The sequence below is a fragment of the Podarcis cretensis genome, assembly GCF_951804945.1.
Source record: "Podarcis cretensis genome assembly, chromosome: 12".
Taxonomy (NCBI): Eukaryota; Metazoa; Chordata; class Lepidosauria; order Squamata; family Lacertidae; genus Podarcis; species Podarcis cretensis.
In genome coordinates this window covers 31,401,039-31,419,885 of record NC_137181.1, presented here as the reverse complement: position 1 = coordinate 31,419,885, position 18,847 = coordinate 31,401,039, and the positions used below count along the sequence as shown (strand labels likewise).

Sequence of the window (18,847 nt, the reverse complement as noted above, 5' to 3'; positions counted from 1 at the left end):
GATGTGGCAGATCACACTCTCTCCTCCCCTCTTAGACCTGATAGATAAAATGTTAAGTTCACTGGTTTCAAGAGGATCAGGCGCCTTTGGTCTGGCTAGTATGCAAACATATGTTGCAGCCACTGTGAGATATTCCTTTGCTTCAGCTGTGGAAAGGGTGTGCTGACAAACTGACTCAAGAGACACCTTTCATTCAATATACCTCTGTGGAGTGTGACAGTGATGTAATGAGAGACAGGGCAGCGTCAGTTACATTCCAGCTGTCAAAAAGTCAGAGAACGGCAGATACCAGATGAGCATGAATCCTAATAAGACACCGCAGCAGGCACTCAGATATTACCCCAGCGCTGTCTCTGGGTGCGTGTATCTGCTTCTTAGTTGAATTTTAATATTATCCTAATGACGAAGAAATTTCTGCGCTCGCAGACTCCTGCCAAGTCAGAGTTTGAATCCTGAAAGCACACACTGTAGGTGGATGGGAGGGAGGGCTTCATATACATGTCCGCTAGAATGTGGGGGGTCACCCAATGAAATTATGGGCAGTCGATTCAGGGAGGACAAAACATGGTACCTCTTTTCATTTATGTAGTGATGGCCACTAGTTTAGAGGGCTTTAATGGGGATTAGACAAATCTGTGGAAGAGAGAGGGTATCAGTGTCTGTTAGCCAGCGAAACTGAACCTCTGTGTTCGTCAGTGATGTGCCCCCAGATACCAGCTGCTGGGAGGCAGCTGCAAGAGAAGGTAATTGCCTCTATCGCAGGCTCACAGTAATAATAATAATAATAATAATAATAATAATAATAATAATTTTCATTTATACCCCGCCCGTCTGGCTGGGTTTCCCCGGCCACTCTGGGCGGCTTCCAACAGAACACTAAAATACAATAACCTATTAAACATTAAAAGCTTCCCTAAACAGGGCTGCCTTCAGATGTCTTCTAAAAGTTTGATAGTTATTTTTCTCTTTGACATCTGGTGGGAGGGCGTTCCACAGGGCGGGTGCCACTACCAAGAAGGCCCTCTGCCTGGTTCCCTGTAACTTGGCTTCTCGCAGCGAGGGAACTGCCAGAAGGCCCTCGGCGCTGGACCTCAGCGTCTGGGCAGAACGATGGAGGTGGAGACGCTCCTTCAGGTATACTGGACTGAGGCTTCTTAGAAGAATCTGGTTAGCCACTGTGGGGAGCAGGATGCTGGCCTCATTTGGCTTTTGGTCTGCTCCAGCAAGGCTGTTACGTCCTGGCATTGTGCTGTTGTTTTGTCTCCACTCAGGGTACATCGAGGAAGCTTGCATCATCCCCTGCCCCTCGGACTGCAAGCTCAGCGAGTGGTCCAACTGGTCTCGCTGCAGTAAATCCTGTGGCAGTGGGGTGAAAGTCAGGTCCAAATGGCTCCGGGAGAAGCCCTACAATGGCGGAAGGCCTTGCCCCAAGTTGGATCATGTCAATCAGGTAATTCTCAGCACATTGCCACCCATCATCTTTTTACATTTCAAAACTGAGTTGTTCTCTCTCCTGAATACATCACTGAAGAGAAGGCTATCAAAATACATAGAGCATCCTCCAATGGTTTTTTAAATTCACTTAGTCTAAGTTGTCTTCCCTCACTTTTTACGTATTTGGTGTCAGTTCAATGCCTGCTCACTCTTTTCTTTCCTTCTTAGCATATGGGATCCTTGTTGGTTAATACTAGGACAGCAGCCTTTAATCATTCAGTTTTAGATTAATTGATTAACAGTGTTTTTAATGGACTAAAAAGAGACCCAAACAATCAAAAACACTCAAATTAATATTGTTACACGCAACCTCCATCTCCACTGAGCGATGCGAGAGACTTCAAGGACCCTGGCACTTGCCCAGGGCTTGTGTGTCCTTCAGGGAATAAGGCACAGCGGAGACTGTGGTGTCTTTATTATATATGGTTTATTTACACATATATACAACCAGGCCTTTTTTTACAGCCAAAACTCAGTTCCAGCACCTCTTAGGTGAATGCCATTGCCATTATAAGAGAACAAGAGAGGTGTTCATGGTGAGTTGTGGCACCTCTTTTTCTAGAAAAATAGCACTGTATACCACCTGGACCTAGATGAAGTGATTGCAGAGCATCCACATCCCAAGAGGGCCTGGCTTCCTTCATAAGAAGAGCAAAAAGCCATGCTCTGTGTCTCTTATGTTCCCTCCTGTCACAGCCAGCCCACATCATGTTCTGCCGCTGCTTCTCTGCTTCCCAAACCACTTGCAGAACTGACACCTTCCCCCTGTTGGCTTACGTCATCCCCTTTGAAATCCTAACCCTTTTGGTCTCTGCCCACCAACACACAGCTGGAGGAGGGTTTCCCCTCTTTGTCTGGCAGTCTTTTCTCTCTGTTGATAGGTTCCCTGATGGGCATCACCCATCTTTGTCTCCTCTGTGCCTTACACTCAGCTAGTCCTGTCAGGCTGGCCTGACTCATTAGCATAAGCTGCATCTAGCAGCCTTTGGCACAGTTTAATCAAACCTTGATTAATTCTAACTTTTACTAAATCCAAGAATTATGGATGCCTTGCACCCAGAAAACTGGCACCCCGACATATAATGATATTTAAAATACTATAAATCAGTGTGTACAGGCTAAAAGCTTCCCTGTTGGATAGCAAGGCCGAACTTACACCCTAATAACTGTTAATATATTCTATTGTTGTACTGTGTATTTGGGTCTATGGGCCAAAACAAAACTCTCTCTCTGTGTGTGTGTAAATAGTTATAAAAGCTGAAGATAGCAGGCACCGCCTTAAAAGAGGCATCACTTTCTCACTCTCACAATAAAGGAATTTTAAGATGGGTTTTTGTCCTGCGACATATGGCCCATGTAAAAAACAAAGCATCCCTCTCCCACTCCCAGCAACATTATTGTTTTAATAATATGCAGATTTAATTATTTAATGGATTAAAATTCAACTACCAACTTAGGTTTCTTTAATTGGCGACAGCCCTAATTCATAATGGTTCATTGGTATTCTAGGGGAATGTTCTTTTATATGTTTGACCAGACCAAGAGGGGAGCGATGGGGAGGGCTTTGTGTGTAAGCGTGAAGGAGATCATAGTCATATGCAGGAGAATCTTAAATGTTGATGCTGAACCATCGATGGATGTTTAATAAGCTCTAGATGTGCATGGCCTCTGCTCTTGGTTTCATGACAAACTGAACAGAAGGGAAAAAAGAAAAAGGGTTTTGTGCATCTTCTCAGACTTGATTAATATCCACCTTGAGTTTTGATTTAATCTGCATTTCCCCCCAGCAAATGAAACAGCCCAAGTTTTCATTTCCATAAATTCCCCTGTAGTGGGGAGCTGGGAAGAAGATGCAAAAGGACGGGGGGGGGGGGTGTGTGAGGATGTTGGCGGTTCTCATCTAAATAAGATGTGCATTTACTGGATGCCATTGTGTTGACATTTTGCAGGCACAGAAGGAAATGGCCTGCTGATTTGATTTTCCACTTAAGAGGATGTAATTAGTTCTAGTTTAGAACATAATAAGTGTTAAACTAAAGCTAATAAACCAAGTTTGTAATCCAATTTAACACCAAACAAAAGTAGGCATGAAGACTAGGTTGTGCGGGTGAGGCATTCATAGCGGGGTGAAAACATTTTAATAGGAGGGGCTGATACCAAATCTACTGCTTTCAGATTAATTCACAGTACTTAGAAACATGCTTTCTTTCTCTAGATAACAAAAATAGTAAATGGTTAGATATCTGTGGTCTGAAGATAGTGAGAGGTTTATTTCTACAACGATGCTGCCCTCTAATGGTGGCTAGTGTCATAATGCCCTTAGCTTTTCGTTAGAAGGCTTCACCCAGATCTGCCCCAAGTCTAGTGCTAATCTTCAAGTGTTTCTCTTTATGTGCTTCTTCCTTCTAAAATTTAAGTCATGCCCCTTTTAATTTTTGAATTGAATTTGCACTGCTGCACACACAAACCCATCTATTGGTACCATTTACTGAAACTTGATAGGCTTTTCCCGTGATGGTGTTCATGGATTGGGAAACGGTTATGGGTTGCTTCCCCTCGTCCCCTCCAACCTAAAGAAAGCGCTAGATAAAATTAACAACGTTTCTAGGTGAGCAGCTGTAATGCATAGCTACAAATTCACCAGTAATAATAAAGAAAATGACAGGGCAGGGCAGAAAGAAGAACAGCGCAAAGCAGCTTTGTAAATTAACCCATAAAAATTACTAGCTTGTTTGGGGTTTGGCAGAGGAGAGACAGCAGCCCACTGGATTTCTGTACAGCGAAGGAAATTTCTCTAATCTGGCAGCCAACTTAGTTTCCATGCTAGGTAAAGAAGAAGGCGCTCCTCTGCCATTCTGTTCATTGCTCATTCACCTGCATACATTTTTATATTCTTGCTTACATGGGATGCGGGCCTTGGTCTAAACCACTGAGACTCTTGAGCTTGCTGATTGCAATGTCAGCCATTCGAATCTGCATGACAGGGTGAGCTCCTGTCGCTTTGTCCCAGCTCCTGCCAACCTAGTAGTTCAAAAGCATAGCATACCAGTGCAAGTAGATAAATAGGTACCGCTGCGGTGGGAAGGTAAACGGCATTTCCATGAGCTCTGGCTTCTGTCATCATGTTCCGTTGCACCAGAAGTGGTTTAGTCATGCGGAACACATGGACCCAGAAAGCTGCCTGCAGACAAATGCCGGCTCCCTTGGCCTGAAAGTGGAGATGAGCGCTGCACCCCATAGTTGCCTTTGACTGGACTTAACCATCCAGCGTCCTTTAACTTTTACCTTTACCTATACTTGCCTACATGCAAACACCTGTGATAGCTTGTGGCTATCAGGCAAATACTGAAATACAAAGCAGCTCTGGACCAATGACACAAATGTTGGTCCTTCTAATGAGACAGGAAGTTTTGCATGAAGAGGAAAAAACGTGTGTGCACAAACTGCAGTGTTCTGATGCAGTGGGCCCTGAATGCATCGTGACCTTGTGTAGTTTTCTGCAGTAGATCCCTGGCAGGGGGTGAGGAACTGCTGGTCTGGATGCAATAGATGCCACAGCAGCAGTAAAAAGCAATGCAATTGCATACAGTCTGGAGCACAATTCCAAATGGGATGTTCTAAAGAGCCGAAAGCTTAGCCTTAGAGGATGCATCTTTTAATATTAAATACACTTCGCTCTAAATCTGTAAGTGTGGAAATCCCACACATGCAGCCTGTGTCAGTGGCCAGACAGCTGCTTGAGGCTGTGTAATTAATCTGCACCTTATCTCCAGCTTAAAGGAAATCAAGAAGCTAAATACAAGTCTGTGTTTGCAATGAAAGCAGCACATGGAAAGCATTATAACATAAAATACTGAAACATAAAGGTAAGGTTCAGTAGATGGAGTAGGCCCAGAGAAGAGTTTAAATTAATTTATTCATTGGGCATTCTGTTATATTGTTGCTGGATTTTTCCTCTTCTTAAATGTTTGTTAGGCATCTCAGGCAATGAAGGGGTAGAGAATGGACTAAGACTGCAATCCTAACCCCATTTACCTGGGAGGAAGCCCCATTGAATTCAAGAAGATATTCTTCTTCTGAGTAGACATGGTTAAAATTGCACTGTAACTTAGGTAACTGAAATTGAGAAAAAACTGTAGGTTTCTAAATTACAAAAGCAAAAGAATGACTTCTTAGTTTTTCCTCTTAGATACTGTAAATGAAACAAACACAAAGAAATCCCGCAGCTTCAGGAGAATTGTTTAATGACCAAAGAAGTCTCCGTCTCAAATGTGCATCTAGCCACACAAGGCTCTTAATCAGAGGCCTGTATAGCCAATACAGTGGACACCAGTAAAAGCAACCCCCTCCCCCCCCAGTAAGAAGCACATAAAATAAACAAATTCCATAGACCCCAGGTGGTTGAGACCAAAATAAAGCCTTTCAGCAATGTGTCCTGGAGGCCATGTATTTACCAGATTGTAAATGATCAGTGCCATCAGTGGACAGAGAATAATAATTTAATAACGTGCTACAAACAGGGTGGATTTAGGGGGGCGCAACCAGTTTGGTCACACTAGGTGTGGAGCTGCAGGGGGTGTTGCAACTAGGAAGTAGACTGGAAGGCAAAAGATGGGGTGCCAAATTTGGGTGTTGCACAGGACGCCACACTGAAATTTAAGATCCCAAGGTCCGCCACTGCAGTCAGAGCCCAGCCATTCTGCAGAAGCTCATCTCTAGGCAGCAGCTTCAAAGAAGTGCTTTCCAGCAATGTGAGAGAATAGAGGCAGAAACCTGCTTAGAGTAGACCTGTTGAAAACGGTGGGGTTAACTTAAGTCTCATTGATTTCCATGGATCTGCTCTAAGTATGGACTCACCCTTGCGTTTTGCAAGGGTTGCCGCTTTTTAGGTTGATGAGCTTCATGCTTTGAAGCAGCATTACTATTTCCGATTATCCATTTTTCTTCCTAACTATTGTTTTTATTTACCTTTGCTTGTTCCCTTGCGTTCATGGCCAACACCTGCCCCAGGCTCAGGTAAGAGTCTGTGAAACAGATGCACTGCCTTCAAGCATGTTTCCGGATAAAATCCCCTAATATGTGCCTTGTTTGTCTCCTCTGGGTGTAACTTTTCCTTAAGACTGTACATATGCTACCTGTCATGTGTTCATGTATACAACTGCAACTGGCTTCATCAACAGTGAAAGAGGGGAGAAAATGGCGATGGACACAGAAAGCTGAATGAAAAACAGGTTATAGCTGTATTACAAACAGCCATTCCAAGGGCTGATACATAGGTGGAAATGACTGATAAGGAACCCAGGGGATACTGTGAGAGAAGAGGAAGCAGGGACAAGATGCTCAACCCACTGTAGCCAACCAAGAGTTGAAGAGTGACTCTGTCTGTAGTAGGAAACCTGTTCTGCCTACATAGGCTTCTTGTGTGTTCTAGAACCCTGGAAAATGGGGGTTTTAAAACATACAAGGAGCCTGCAGAAGTTGGCTGCGCTGGCATGGCATAAGGCCAACCAAGGGGTGGGTGATGATGGTGAGGAATCCTATGAAGAAGTCCAGTGGAGGTGGAAGTCTTGTCTTGGTAGACCTCTTCAGTCCCAGCACACTGCTTCCATCTCATTGTCTCCCCTTTTTTCCTGCCACACCAAGCACAGTCACTTTAGGTCAGGAGTGTGTTTTCCAACACGATAAAGCACAGATAAGCATATGCTAATGGAATATCGAGTGTCTCATATTTCATAAGGGGACAAAATGCCACGTAAGCCTAAAAAGTTATCACTCCTAAGGCGTATTAGGTTCTTCAGACACCCATAGCTACATTTGGCAGTGGGGTGGGCCAGAGTCTCTGGAGTCTGGAAACAGTGTCAACAGCTGCCAGGCTCAGTCAAGAACTAAGATCTCGTTTAAGAACGACTGGCCCAAGGTAAGTCCTTGGGATGTCAGTCTCTGAGCCCAACACAAATGAGGCTGGGAGGCAAAATGCAGGGCAGAGGAACAAGTAAACATCTAACAGTTGGGACTGTGAGCTGACAACAACCAAGAGGAAGTACAGGAGCTAGAAGCATAGCAAGGCCTTGCCAAAAATCTGGGATATTTGTCCTGTAGAAATACCTGGGAGCAAGGCCCATTTTACTCAAAGGGGCTCCCGAGTAGAATTGCATGGGGGTGCACGGCAAGATAGGCTCCTATACATGTTTGGCAAATAAGGTGCACAAAAAGTGAGACAGGTGCTGCTGAGGATCAAAGACTGATGTGATAATAGGGTAGGAAGGCAATTTCAGGAAGAGGAGTTGAAGAGCAATTGCCCTGAAATTCCTCCCACCTGACCTTGTGCAGCAGCTGCTCAAAAAGAGAGACGAAAGCCTCACAATTGTGTGTCTCAAGGGGGCAGAGTGAGCGAAGACAGGCCTTGCTGAAAGGCTAATTTTATATACTCTTGCTTGTCAGTGCTGATTGCAAATGCATGCCTGCTAACTTCCACAGGAAATGACCCCCCCCCCAAGCTTAAGATATTTCTGATTCCAGTTGTTAAGTTGCACGCTTGCACATAAAGCAAGTTCATGTTTTGTGTGTGCATTCCAGGTATATGAGGTAGTCCCGTGCCACAGCGACTGCAGCCAGTACATCGGGGTCACTGAGCCCTGGAGCGTGTGCAAAGTGACAAACGTGGACTTAAAGGAGAATTGTGGAGAAGGTGTGCAAACCAGGAAAGTAAGGTGAGCAAAACATGGGTACTGTCACTTCCAGGTGAGGAGCAGGGGAGCTTTCATCCTTAAAGAGAAATTTTATTTGGAATAATAGTTTCCAGCAGAAAAAGTCTCTACTACCAAATCTTGGAACAATCCATCCATCCCAGGAATGATTTTGAAAACGTGATTCCTAATTTAATTTCCAGTGCACATGGCTTTAGTGTGCTGACAGTCATAAAAGGTTTTCGAATATACAAGTCAGAACTCCCTAGATAGGCATGGACTGTTGCTTCCTGACAGCCTGAAGCTCTTTGCTCCACCCAGTTTTTGTGTATGTGTCAAATAGTTCATGTTGATGTTCACCCCTGCACCACACACCCTTTCTGGTATGTGCCATACTAATAACTGTGTCCCCTTTCCAATTCTATGCCCATCTCTCTGTAGATTGACATTGCAGACGCCACTGACACAACCCCTTTGTTCTCTGGGGTTCCAGCCCCAGGCACTTCCTAATATTTAATTGCACTGTACAGTATAGCAAAGGTCATAACAATGTTAGTCTCACTTTTTTTTCTTTATTCAAAACAAAAGTATTTATTTTAGATTTTCAGATGCCATTGTATAATCATGAAAGGGGTGGGAAAGTTTCGTTTCTTTGGAAACTTGGCAAGCCAAGGTACAACAACTCAAGTGAATGACACTAGCGATGTTGCTGACAAATTGAAACCCAATTTATACAAATTTAATTTAATTAGTCCTAATTTTTAAACCTGAGTGTTAAAAATTTGTTGCTGCCCTTTAGTTCTCATATTTTTATGATTGTTTGAATCGTTGTTTTTCTTTTTATGTACTACGGTACAATATTTCAAAAAGTAAGCTTTTGATCCATTTTTAATTACCAAAATGCCAAAAACTACACTACCAACATGGGTTGCCATATGTCTGGATTCTTCCAGACATTTCAGCGATTTTTGCCTGGAAGCTGTTTAAGGGAGCTGAATACTGGCTATGTCCGGAAAATTCCATACATATGGCAACCCTAACGTAAACAGCCCTGAGAATTTATTTATTGAAAGACAGTATAAAAACTAGTGTGCATAAGGAAAGCATATCTCTTACTTGGCTTTCCTTCTGCCTTTACCCATTCTTTCTTGGCACAAAAAGTTACCATTGTTTCCAGTGGAGTTTACTTCCACTTGGCATAGCGTGGGCGGTTTGGGGAGGGGGGCGTTGCTGTGTTTTCGTTCCTGTTTCATGCACAATTTCAGAGCTTTGCAGCGTGCCTTTGGAATCATGGTGGCTCAGTATGATAGGTGTCCAATTATGATCTGGTATGACAAGAGACTCAATGACAAGCGCCCTAATGAGCGCTTTATTGTTGGGAACATTTGCTGTGAAGTGCCAAATGTTCATTTTCATCTGCCACAGGTATATTATTCTGCTGTCAAGTTTCACAAGGTTATGTTCAAAACAGAGGCTCACTTTGAAGCTACGAAAGATTTATTTGGGGAATGCCATCTTTCTAGCTTTCAAATTTCCGCTAGAAGAAATTGGCAATAGTAACTATGATAGATACTCCTTTTCCTACGGATAATTTGTTCTCCCTGTAGCCCTGCTGTACCCCATGTTAAAGCAGGGAGTATAGTAACCTAGAAAGATAATAGATCTTGTCTGTACCATCAAAGCCAAATGTGGGGCGGGGGGGGGGAGTCTATTATTCATTCCAAATATTGAAATCTCAGCCCAGTAGAATTAAAATCCAGAAACACCTTTGCTTCCTGAATGTTAAATGCTAAATTTCATCAAGTCATTTTGTGCAGGCAGAGGGTCTCCAAGCCCTGTGTTCACAGTATGACCACCTCATTGTAAAGGTGCTCTGATTTGAATCTTGACAGCTTGAAATGATGGGATAAACAGCAGTTGAAAGAGTTGACAATATTGGCATGTGAGTACAGCCAGGATTTGAAGGCATTTCAGTATACTGCCCCTTCTGGTGTGAGACTCAAACTTAGTCATATTTCAGATGTGTATTTGCACATTGCATTACGCTTACTTATCCTTTCCCACCCCAGAAATTTTGGTTTATTTCACCAAGCTGAATTTAAGAAAACTGGATGATGATCCTTGATGTAGAAATAACTCCTAGATATAATTAATATAATTACTACTGGTCACTGCTCCCCTCCCCTTGAAAAATAGGTGCTGGTACTCACCATGAAGTTGTTACAGTAAGTAACCAAAAAAGGGTGCCAGTACTGTATACCCTTGAGTACCTCCGGGGGGGGGGGGGGAGCACTGCTACTAGTATTCACAATAGCAGGAAAACATAAGTAACAGGCTATGCAGAATGAAATCTGAAACAGGGCATTAACCACCTAATCTGATGTTGGTGTCAGGATTTATTTAGCCAAAGGCATATAAAGGAAGTAGTGAAGTATAGTAATTAGCAAAGCAATCTTTGCTAATAAGCTGGCTGTAGGGATCAGGATGCAGTAGAGTTTCCCTTCTGCCAAAGTGTAGATTAGTAAACCAACTGGGCATGTGCAAAGTAAGGTTCAAATTGCTTTAAAGAAGGAAGTCCTGTGGATGAAGAGAACCAAGGCTACCTTTGCATTGATGCTGCAGGATCCAGGGTCACTCCATAGCTTATCCCTGCCAGCAAGTAACCTAAATATGGGCAGCTGCATTTGTGCACATTTACACAGTCCTATCCTTAGCCAAGGGACGCGGGTGGCACTGTGGGTTAAACCACAGAGCCTAGGACTTGCCAATCAGAAGGTTGGCGGTTCGAATCCCTGTAACGGGGTGAGCTCCCATTGCTCGGTCCCTGCTCCTGCCAACCTAGCAGTTCGAAAGCACATCAAAGTGCAAGTAGATAAATAGGTACCACTCCGGCTGGAAAGTAAACGGCATCTCCGTGCACTGCTCTGGTTCACCAGAAGCGGCTTAGTCATGCTGGCCACATGACCCGGAAGCTGTCTGTGGAGAAACGCTGGTTCCCTCGGTCTATAGAGCGAGATGAGCACCGCAACCCCAGAGTCGGTCACGACTGGACCTAATGGTCAGGGGTCCCTTTACCTTTACCTTTACCCTTAGCCAATGTGATGTCCTCCACAGGTTCCTGGGCGACATTTCCCATCAGCCCAGCCAGCAAGGCCTGTGGCCAGGGATTATTGGAGCTGTAGTCCCAAACCATCTGGAGGGCTTTATGTTGGCTACCACTGCTCTAGATTATGTGTTCCTTGGAGCAGGACCCCTACATGTTTCCCTTAATCTGCAAAGTCCTGTGTCTATTGGCTTTGCTCTATAACGTATACTTAAAAATCAATGCTACTGTACATTGGCAGCCTATTAAAAAATAATAATCTACATGTATATTTAGGCATGGGCTTTGTTTTTCCAGATGCATGCAGAACACCATGGATGGTCCTTCGGACACGGTTGAAGACTACCTGTGTGACCAAGAAGAGATGCCCATTGGTGCTAGAAAGTGCACATTGCCATGCCCGGAGGATTGTGTCATGTCTGAGTGGGGCCGGTGGTCTCGGTGTTCCTTGGTAAGTCATATGCTACTGAAGAGAGAGAGAAAAAAGAAAGCTAGCATTTAAGCATTTCGGAATTTTCTTGCTCACCTTGACTCAGTGCCTATCTGGCTGTCGTTTGTCAGCTGGTAAATATGTGGCGCTGTGGGTTAAACCACAGAGCCTAGGACTTGCCGATCAGAAGGTTGGTGGTTCGAATCCCTGCGATGGGGTGAGCTCCCGTTGCTTGGTCCCTGCTCCTGCCAACCTAGCAGTTCAAAAGCACATAAAAGTGCAAGTAGCTAAATAGGTACCGCTCCGGCGGGAAGGTAAACAGCATTTCCGTGCGCTGCTCTGGTTCGCCAGAAGCGGCTTAGTCATGCTGGCCACATGACCCGGAAGCTGTACGCCGGCTCCCTTGGCCAATAAAGCGAGATGAGCGCCGCAACCCCAGAGTCAGTCACGACTGACCTAATGGTCAGGGGTCCCTTTACCTTACCTTAAATATGTTTTTATCCCATAGGTTTTCCCCTGCAAAGCTTGGTCTCTGGAGGCCACTTCTTTTTATACCCGTGGTTGCTTTTGAATGGATTTTTAAGGTTGCGTGTTTTCCATGTTGCTCATTTTAAGTATTGTTAATTGTTTCACCCTGCCTATATGTTTTTTATTTGTATTCTGATTCGAAATCACTGTAAGCCACCCGGAGTGGTGCTTGGGAAACAGAAGGATGGCCTATTTTTTAAAAAACCAAACATATAAAATAAAACAAAGTTCCGCCAGTGTATTACGTGTATCAAAGTAAAAGGATATGTTCTCTCCTTTCTCAGCCGTGTAATGGAAGCAGTGTGAGGGAACGAACAGCGGAAGTCGTGAGGCAACCTCAAGGAGGAAAGCCCTGCCCTGCTGCCGTGGAGACAGAACCCTGCAGCCTGAACAAAAACTGCTACCACTATGATTACAATGTGACAGGTACTGGTCTTAGTTAAGATGACAAGTAGGAACTGCAACAAGATGTTGCAGTGTGGAGTGTTCCTCTTCAGGGTTCCAGCCAGCCAGCAGCTACATTCCATTCCATTGTCTCCCATGCCCGCTCCAATACTGAGCTAGCATTCTGTGGCTACTGAGCATGCTCAGTCCTCATTAGGCTGTGGGGTTCTTCCAAGCCCTTCCCGTTGTGCATGGATGGTGCCATTTTGTTGGCGCAAGTTCCAGTTTTCAGGCACTAACTGTGTTTGCTATTAGTATACGATGCAAGCTTTTTTGTCTTCTTTGAATTGCTGATATTTTCGATCCAGAAACATCATTTGCACTGAAATCCTATGCACGTTCACAAGACCAGTAAATGCCACAGTGAAAAACATCTAGAGGATTGCAATTTTCCTCTGCAATCTTTTGCGCACCTACTTGGGAATAAGCCTCATTGAACTCAGTGGGACATCCAGTAAGCATGCACTGGATTCCACTGGGCTGTTGTTGGCTGCAGTTTCCTAGGAGGCTGTACAAGAGGCCTGCTGTTGGTTATTGGACTTTGGAAAATGGAATTGAATGAAACATTAGTGAGAGGTGACATTTTAGCAGTAACAGGCTGTGCAGCGATGCCAGTGTTGCAAGGCTGGTTCTGTATCTTTGTCCTGCTGCACAGGCCACTACTGCATTTTACTGTACCCTAGTTCACTCTGGTGTAGTGAGAAATGCATTTTCTTTCTCAATGGTTTCCTCCTCTATTCAACGCACCCTACCCCCTTGTTACCTCTAGACTGGAGCACCTGCCAGCTAAGTGAGAAAGCCGTCTGTGGTAACGGGATCAAAACAAGGATGCTTGATTGTGTTCGCAGCGATGGCAAGTCGGTTGACCTGAAGTACTGTGAAAAGGTGGGTGGGTCTTTCTTTTCCTCTTCCTTTTTCTGTCCTGCAAATAATCCCCATCATCTCTAAGTGCATTCATTCTGACATGGAGTCAATTGGCACAGAGCTGCATGGATCTACACTCTGGCAGATGCTTCTCAGTGTTATTTGAGGACTGTTAAGTACCCCTGAAATGAGCCTGTGCCATAATCAGTGGTTTTGTCGCTTAATTTCCTGTTTGCATAAGTGTGTGACCACAAAGGTATGCTGCCTTTTTTTTTTTTTTAGCTCCTGAAAGTAATGGTTTGGAAACAATAAGCAATCAAGGTGAAGAAGTATCATAAATCTTAATCAGGATGGTAATCACCATTTTAATTTGAAGTGGTTCCTTTGTAGTGCTTTGGACATCTGCCAACATCATTTTCGTTCAGGGTGTTCCTTCTTTTTCTTCATTTCTTCTTGTATCTAGGGTTAGTGCCAGCTTTTCTGAGCCAGGTTTGTAAGTCAAGGAACCTCTTCAATAATATTGGGGAAGCCTGCAGCATTAACAAATGAGCATGGCTTGTAAATAAGGCTGCTTGAAAAATTAACCCTCACCGAGGAAACGGTTAAACTGGGGTGGGGAACCTGTGACCTCCCAGATGTTGCTAGATTCCAGCGGCCATTATTCCTGATCATTGTCCATGGTGGCTGGGGCTGATGGGAGCTGGCACCTAACTACATCTGCAAGGCTTCACAAGTTCTCCATCTCTCCTCAATGTAACAGTTTCACATGCCAGCTATTCAATGCCTTCTCTGTACAGATGACACTGTAGTTTTGAATCATGGTTGGTTTTGCATCCCACTAGCTTGTCAGTAGATAACAAGAAAATCTAGTAATCCCAGAACGTTTCTGCAGTTAGGCACAACTAAACAGCAATATGGGTGGGTGAACAACAAATCAGAACGGATGGACATTATGATCACTAAGACACAGGAATAAGTCAGGACAGGCCCCAGAAAGGAACAATGTGCTTACTCACAAGTAAAGAGTGTGAATTACCTTATTTTTGGCTCTATAAGACACACTTGCCCCCTCCTAAAAAGTAAGGGGAAATGTGTGTGCGTCTTATGGAGTGAATACAGGCTGTACAGCTATTGCTGAAGCCAGAAGAACAAGAGGGATCGGTGTGCACCTTCTTAGTTACGCAAAGCCTCTTGAGCGCAGCCGGAGTGCTCCTGCCTCTTCGCTCAAGAGGCTTTGCGTTGCTTTCTTGTTCCTTGTTTTCCTCCTCTAAAAACTAGGTGCGTCTTATGGTCAGATGCGTCTTATAGAGCGAAAAATACGGTAGCTCCATTTAGGTCCTGTGTGAAGCAGCGTTTGGCAGATGGTGTCTTTTTTCCTTAAGACTTGAGAATCTGTAGTTTTATGAACAGGCAGTGGCAGCGCAGCAGCAACATCTCCAAGTCTATCAAAATAGCACTAGGCTGACTTTCAGTCACTATAAATAGGACAGCAAAAGCTCTAAAGTTTGTTAAGGACAAAGTGAGATTTGAACTATCTCAACTCATTCAGTGCTGATATATTGTAAATCTATTGAATACTAGTTTGGGGAAAGTAAATGCTTCCTTCTTTATGGAAGATATACTTGCACATAAACCACTTTACTCTTATGCACATTGCAAACATGGTTGGGTCTATTTGCATTTTAAAGCATTAGGTGCAGCGGGGAAAGTTCCTTTGGATGTTTGCCAGTATTTCCTATTGACGTTAATGAGAGCTGTATGTTTGTGTGTGCCTGTACATACGTCTCACGACAAAACCTGGCTCTCTTGTATTATTTTATATTGCTTACTTAATGAGACATGATATGAAGTGTGTCTCTTGACATGGACATTAGAGAAGCATGAATACCTTTCCCGAAACAATAAGCAATGGCGGATTTAATTCAGCAGGAAGTCAGAAGAGTCTTTACACCTGTTCATGTGGGGCTGAATCTCCCCTTCTAAACTGCCTCCCCCTTCAAACTGTCATATATGATCAATATTTTAATGTCCTGCTTTCTCTGCCTCCACATTCCTTCTTTGCTGGATCCATTTTTCTGTCCTGCTTATACTATACTGTATGTAAGCAAGGGACATAGACCGATCTGTTTCATTTATAACTGGTGTTGGCTGCCTTAAGGCCTCAGGTTAGAGCAGGATATAAGGCTATAATAAATGAGTAAGTTACAGGTGGTGGTTGTGCAGAGTGTGGCATTGGCGGGAGGCCTGAAAGCCCCACCATCTCCACCATGGCCCGCTACTCAAGGACCCCAGCCAGTGCCTAGCAGAACTGAACCCCATCAGCTGACATCACCTAGTGGCACCAGCTGATTGACAGGAGGAGGTGGCCTCACAGACAAAACTAGAGCCCTCTGGTGGGCTAAGATTGGATTGTGGGCCAGAGGTGCCTTATCCCTGTAGCAGAACAAACCTCAAGTAAAATGTAGTTGATATATCAGCTTGATAAAATCTCAAGAGAACAATCAGGGACATTGATCTCAATGGGTCTACTCTGTGTAAAACCTGACTACTATCCGCTGTAGATTTTTTTAGAATTAAAAAAAAGCCCTAGATCCTGCCTAGATACCCATGTTCACTGCAATATACACTCTTGTGCATAAACTGTCATTGTCTTAATGCATCCTTGATTATCTCAGAAAGTCTCCACCAATCTGCTAAGTAAGCTACTCCAACATCCTTATTGCTGCCAGGCTTAATTAATTCCCGCTGCCCCCCCCCTCCAGCATATTTTCAGTGTGTATTGTTGCTTATCACAAAATCTCAAAGAACAGCCGGAACACTAGTAGATCTCTGCTGGGTTCCAAAATTAACACATCACAAAACTTTCCTTGCCAGTTCCTTGAGGTTTTTGAAATTCAAATTATTTAAATTCAGGACAGACTCCATGCTGTTCAAATACCCAGAAGCTTATTGTTGCTCATTTACCTACATCAGAAGAGTTTAAACTAAGCTTCTCTCTGCCATTCTTCGCTTTTTAAAAAAGTAACCCACCTGAGATGCAATTCCTGCTGAGCTTAGGCAGAGATATCTTGTTAAATCCCAGACATTTACACAGATCTTAGGGTAGACTATCATCTTTCACACTATGAAGTGACTTTTTTTTGGCAACCTCCCTTAGGTAGGAACCTTTGCGTCCTGTGAATGATTGCACTAACACTGAAAACATTCAGAAATTCAGACTACCAGGGCATTCTTCTGTTGACTTGGAGATTGCCATACTGGAGACTAGCATGAACCTGCTGCACAGGAGCTTAACAAGAAGTTCGCTTCTATACATTTGGGCTTAAATGGAGACAATGGTTTGCAGGTGTTAATTAATATACCAAAATCACCTAATACACATTGTTGTCCTCCATACAAACAAACAAATCTGTGTACATAAAAATGAGGATTTCAGGCATCTGTGTCTAGTGTTAAAGGGTGAGCTTCTGTGAGAGTTGGACTTAGGTGTTTTGCCCTCCTCCTCTAGTACCCTAGGAATTCAGAAATCTTTGCTTCCGTTTTGGTTTTTTGGTTGTTGTTTTTTTACTAACCACAGCATATTGTTGCATCCAAACCTATGGTTAGTTTGAACTGGTTTACTAAAGTGTTTGCATTAAACCATGGTTTATGAAAATGACTTTCTTTAGTAAATCATAGTTAAGATTAGGGTTTGAATATAACACCAAACCAAGGCTGATCAGAAACAGAAGTGGGAACTTCTGATCCCCTCATGGCCACTCCGGAAGAGAGAGGAGGAGGGGAGTGTGCAGTCCTGAAGCTCACAGAGCTCATAGCACTAACCCATATTTTAGCATTGCATGTGAAGACAGCCTGCAACCTGGCATCTCGTTTTCAACATGCGGGCTTTGGGAGGAAGGAGTACAGTGGTGCCCCACAAGACGAATGCCTCGCAAGACGAAAAACCCGCTAGACGAAAGGGTTTTCCGTTTTGGAGGCGCTTTGCAAAACGAATTTCCCTATGGGCTTGCTTCGCAAGACGAAATGTCTTGCGAGTTTTTCCGACTTTCCCCCCCTTTCCCCCCCTTTTTCTAAGACGCTTATCCGCTAAGCCGATAAGCCGCTAAAAGCCGCTAAACCGCTAATAGCGCTAATCCGATAAGCCGTCAATGGGCTTGCTTCGCAAGACGAAAAAACCGCTAGGCAAAGAGAATCGCGGAACGGATTCTTTTCGTCTTGCGAGGCACCACTGTAATATTCAATCATGTGAGCTCTCATCCACAGTCTGAAGCTCTACAATTGAGAAAAAACAACTGCTGGCTGTAAGAACTGGGCCTTGATTTTAGACTTGGGAATGCACATCAGTTTATTCTCTGTCTCCCTTATACTTTGTTCTATTGCTGTTTAGGGGGCTATGTCTACAGCCACCTCAGACCTTCTGCTTAATAGCCAAGTGCTAGGAATGAATGCTGGCTTTCTGCAAGTTCAGGGTTTAAGCTGAGTAAGGTTTGGGAATTTGTTTAGCATAAGCACATGCGTATTAAAATCTGGCTCAGTCAGATTTCCCAGAATCATGTATGTTGGTGATGGAAAAGCATTTCTGCACATTTACACGTGATGTCCCACACAATACAGGTTGGCTGTGGAAACACTAGCATAGCACAAATATTCCTTAGGGCAATTGCAGTGTGTAGAGCTGTCTGTGTGTATAGAGTTTGAAGCTACTGTTGTAGCTTTCCTATTCAGAGATTTCAGAAGTGAAATAACAAGTGATGCCATTTGCAGAACAGAAGAGAGGTCTCCAGCCTCATTTGTGGTTGTTAATGATGCTGCAACTGTTCAGCTCAGAATGTGCAGGCGCACGTCTTATACTGATGGGTAGATAGATGTTAAATGCCTATATTATAGCTGCACAATGTAGCTGATAGCTTCTAACAGCTGTGCTAAATTTCAGACAATATACCACTTAAAATGATGTTCCTTCACTGATCCTCAATTGAGACAGTAACAAAATTATGTTTAAGGTGTCGTTTGCAGGGACGTTTCTAGGTCCTTAAGAGACTTTTGGATGCAGCTCAGTGACACAAATTTGCATAAAAGCTGTGTGTACTAGTTTCTTCTATGTATAGTTGAAAATGTAGGCCCAGGAGAGGGGAAGCCATCATGTACTAGTCAAAAAAGGAGGGAAAGGGCAGGAGATCAGGGGCCCAGTGGAAAAGACCCCCTGACAACCCACTTGTCTGCCTATATCTTATTCAATGATTTGGAACATGTTTAGGTTCTTATATGAATTGCTGCAATTCTGAGCAAGCATTTACT

General features: G+C 43.8%; 1 protein-coding gene across 4 annotated transcripts in view; it reads left to right on the top strand.

Moving 5' to 3' along the window:
- THSD7A (thrombospondin type 1 domain containing 7A) overlaps positions 1-18,847 on the top strand; it is a 220,362-nt gene that overhangs the window by 181,161 nt on the left and 20,354 nt on the right. For all 4 annotated transcript variants that reach the window (XM_079948229.1, XM_079948231.1, XM_079948228.1 and 1 more), the window contains 5 exons: positions 1,272-1,450; positions 8,071-8,204; positions 11,581-11,734; positions 12,526-12,667; positions 13,455-13,570. In XM_079948229.1, coding sequence (XP_079804355.1) covers positions 1,272-1,450; positions 8,071-8,204; positions 11,581-11,734; positions 12,526-12,667; positions 13,455-13,570 — 725 coding nt within the window. The remainder of the gene's footprint in view (positions 1-1,271; positions 1,451-8,070; positions 8,205-11,580; positions 11,735-12,525; positions 12,668-13,454; positions 13,571-18,847) is intronic.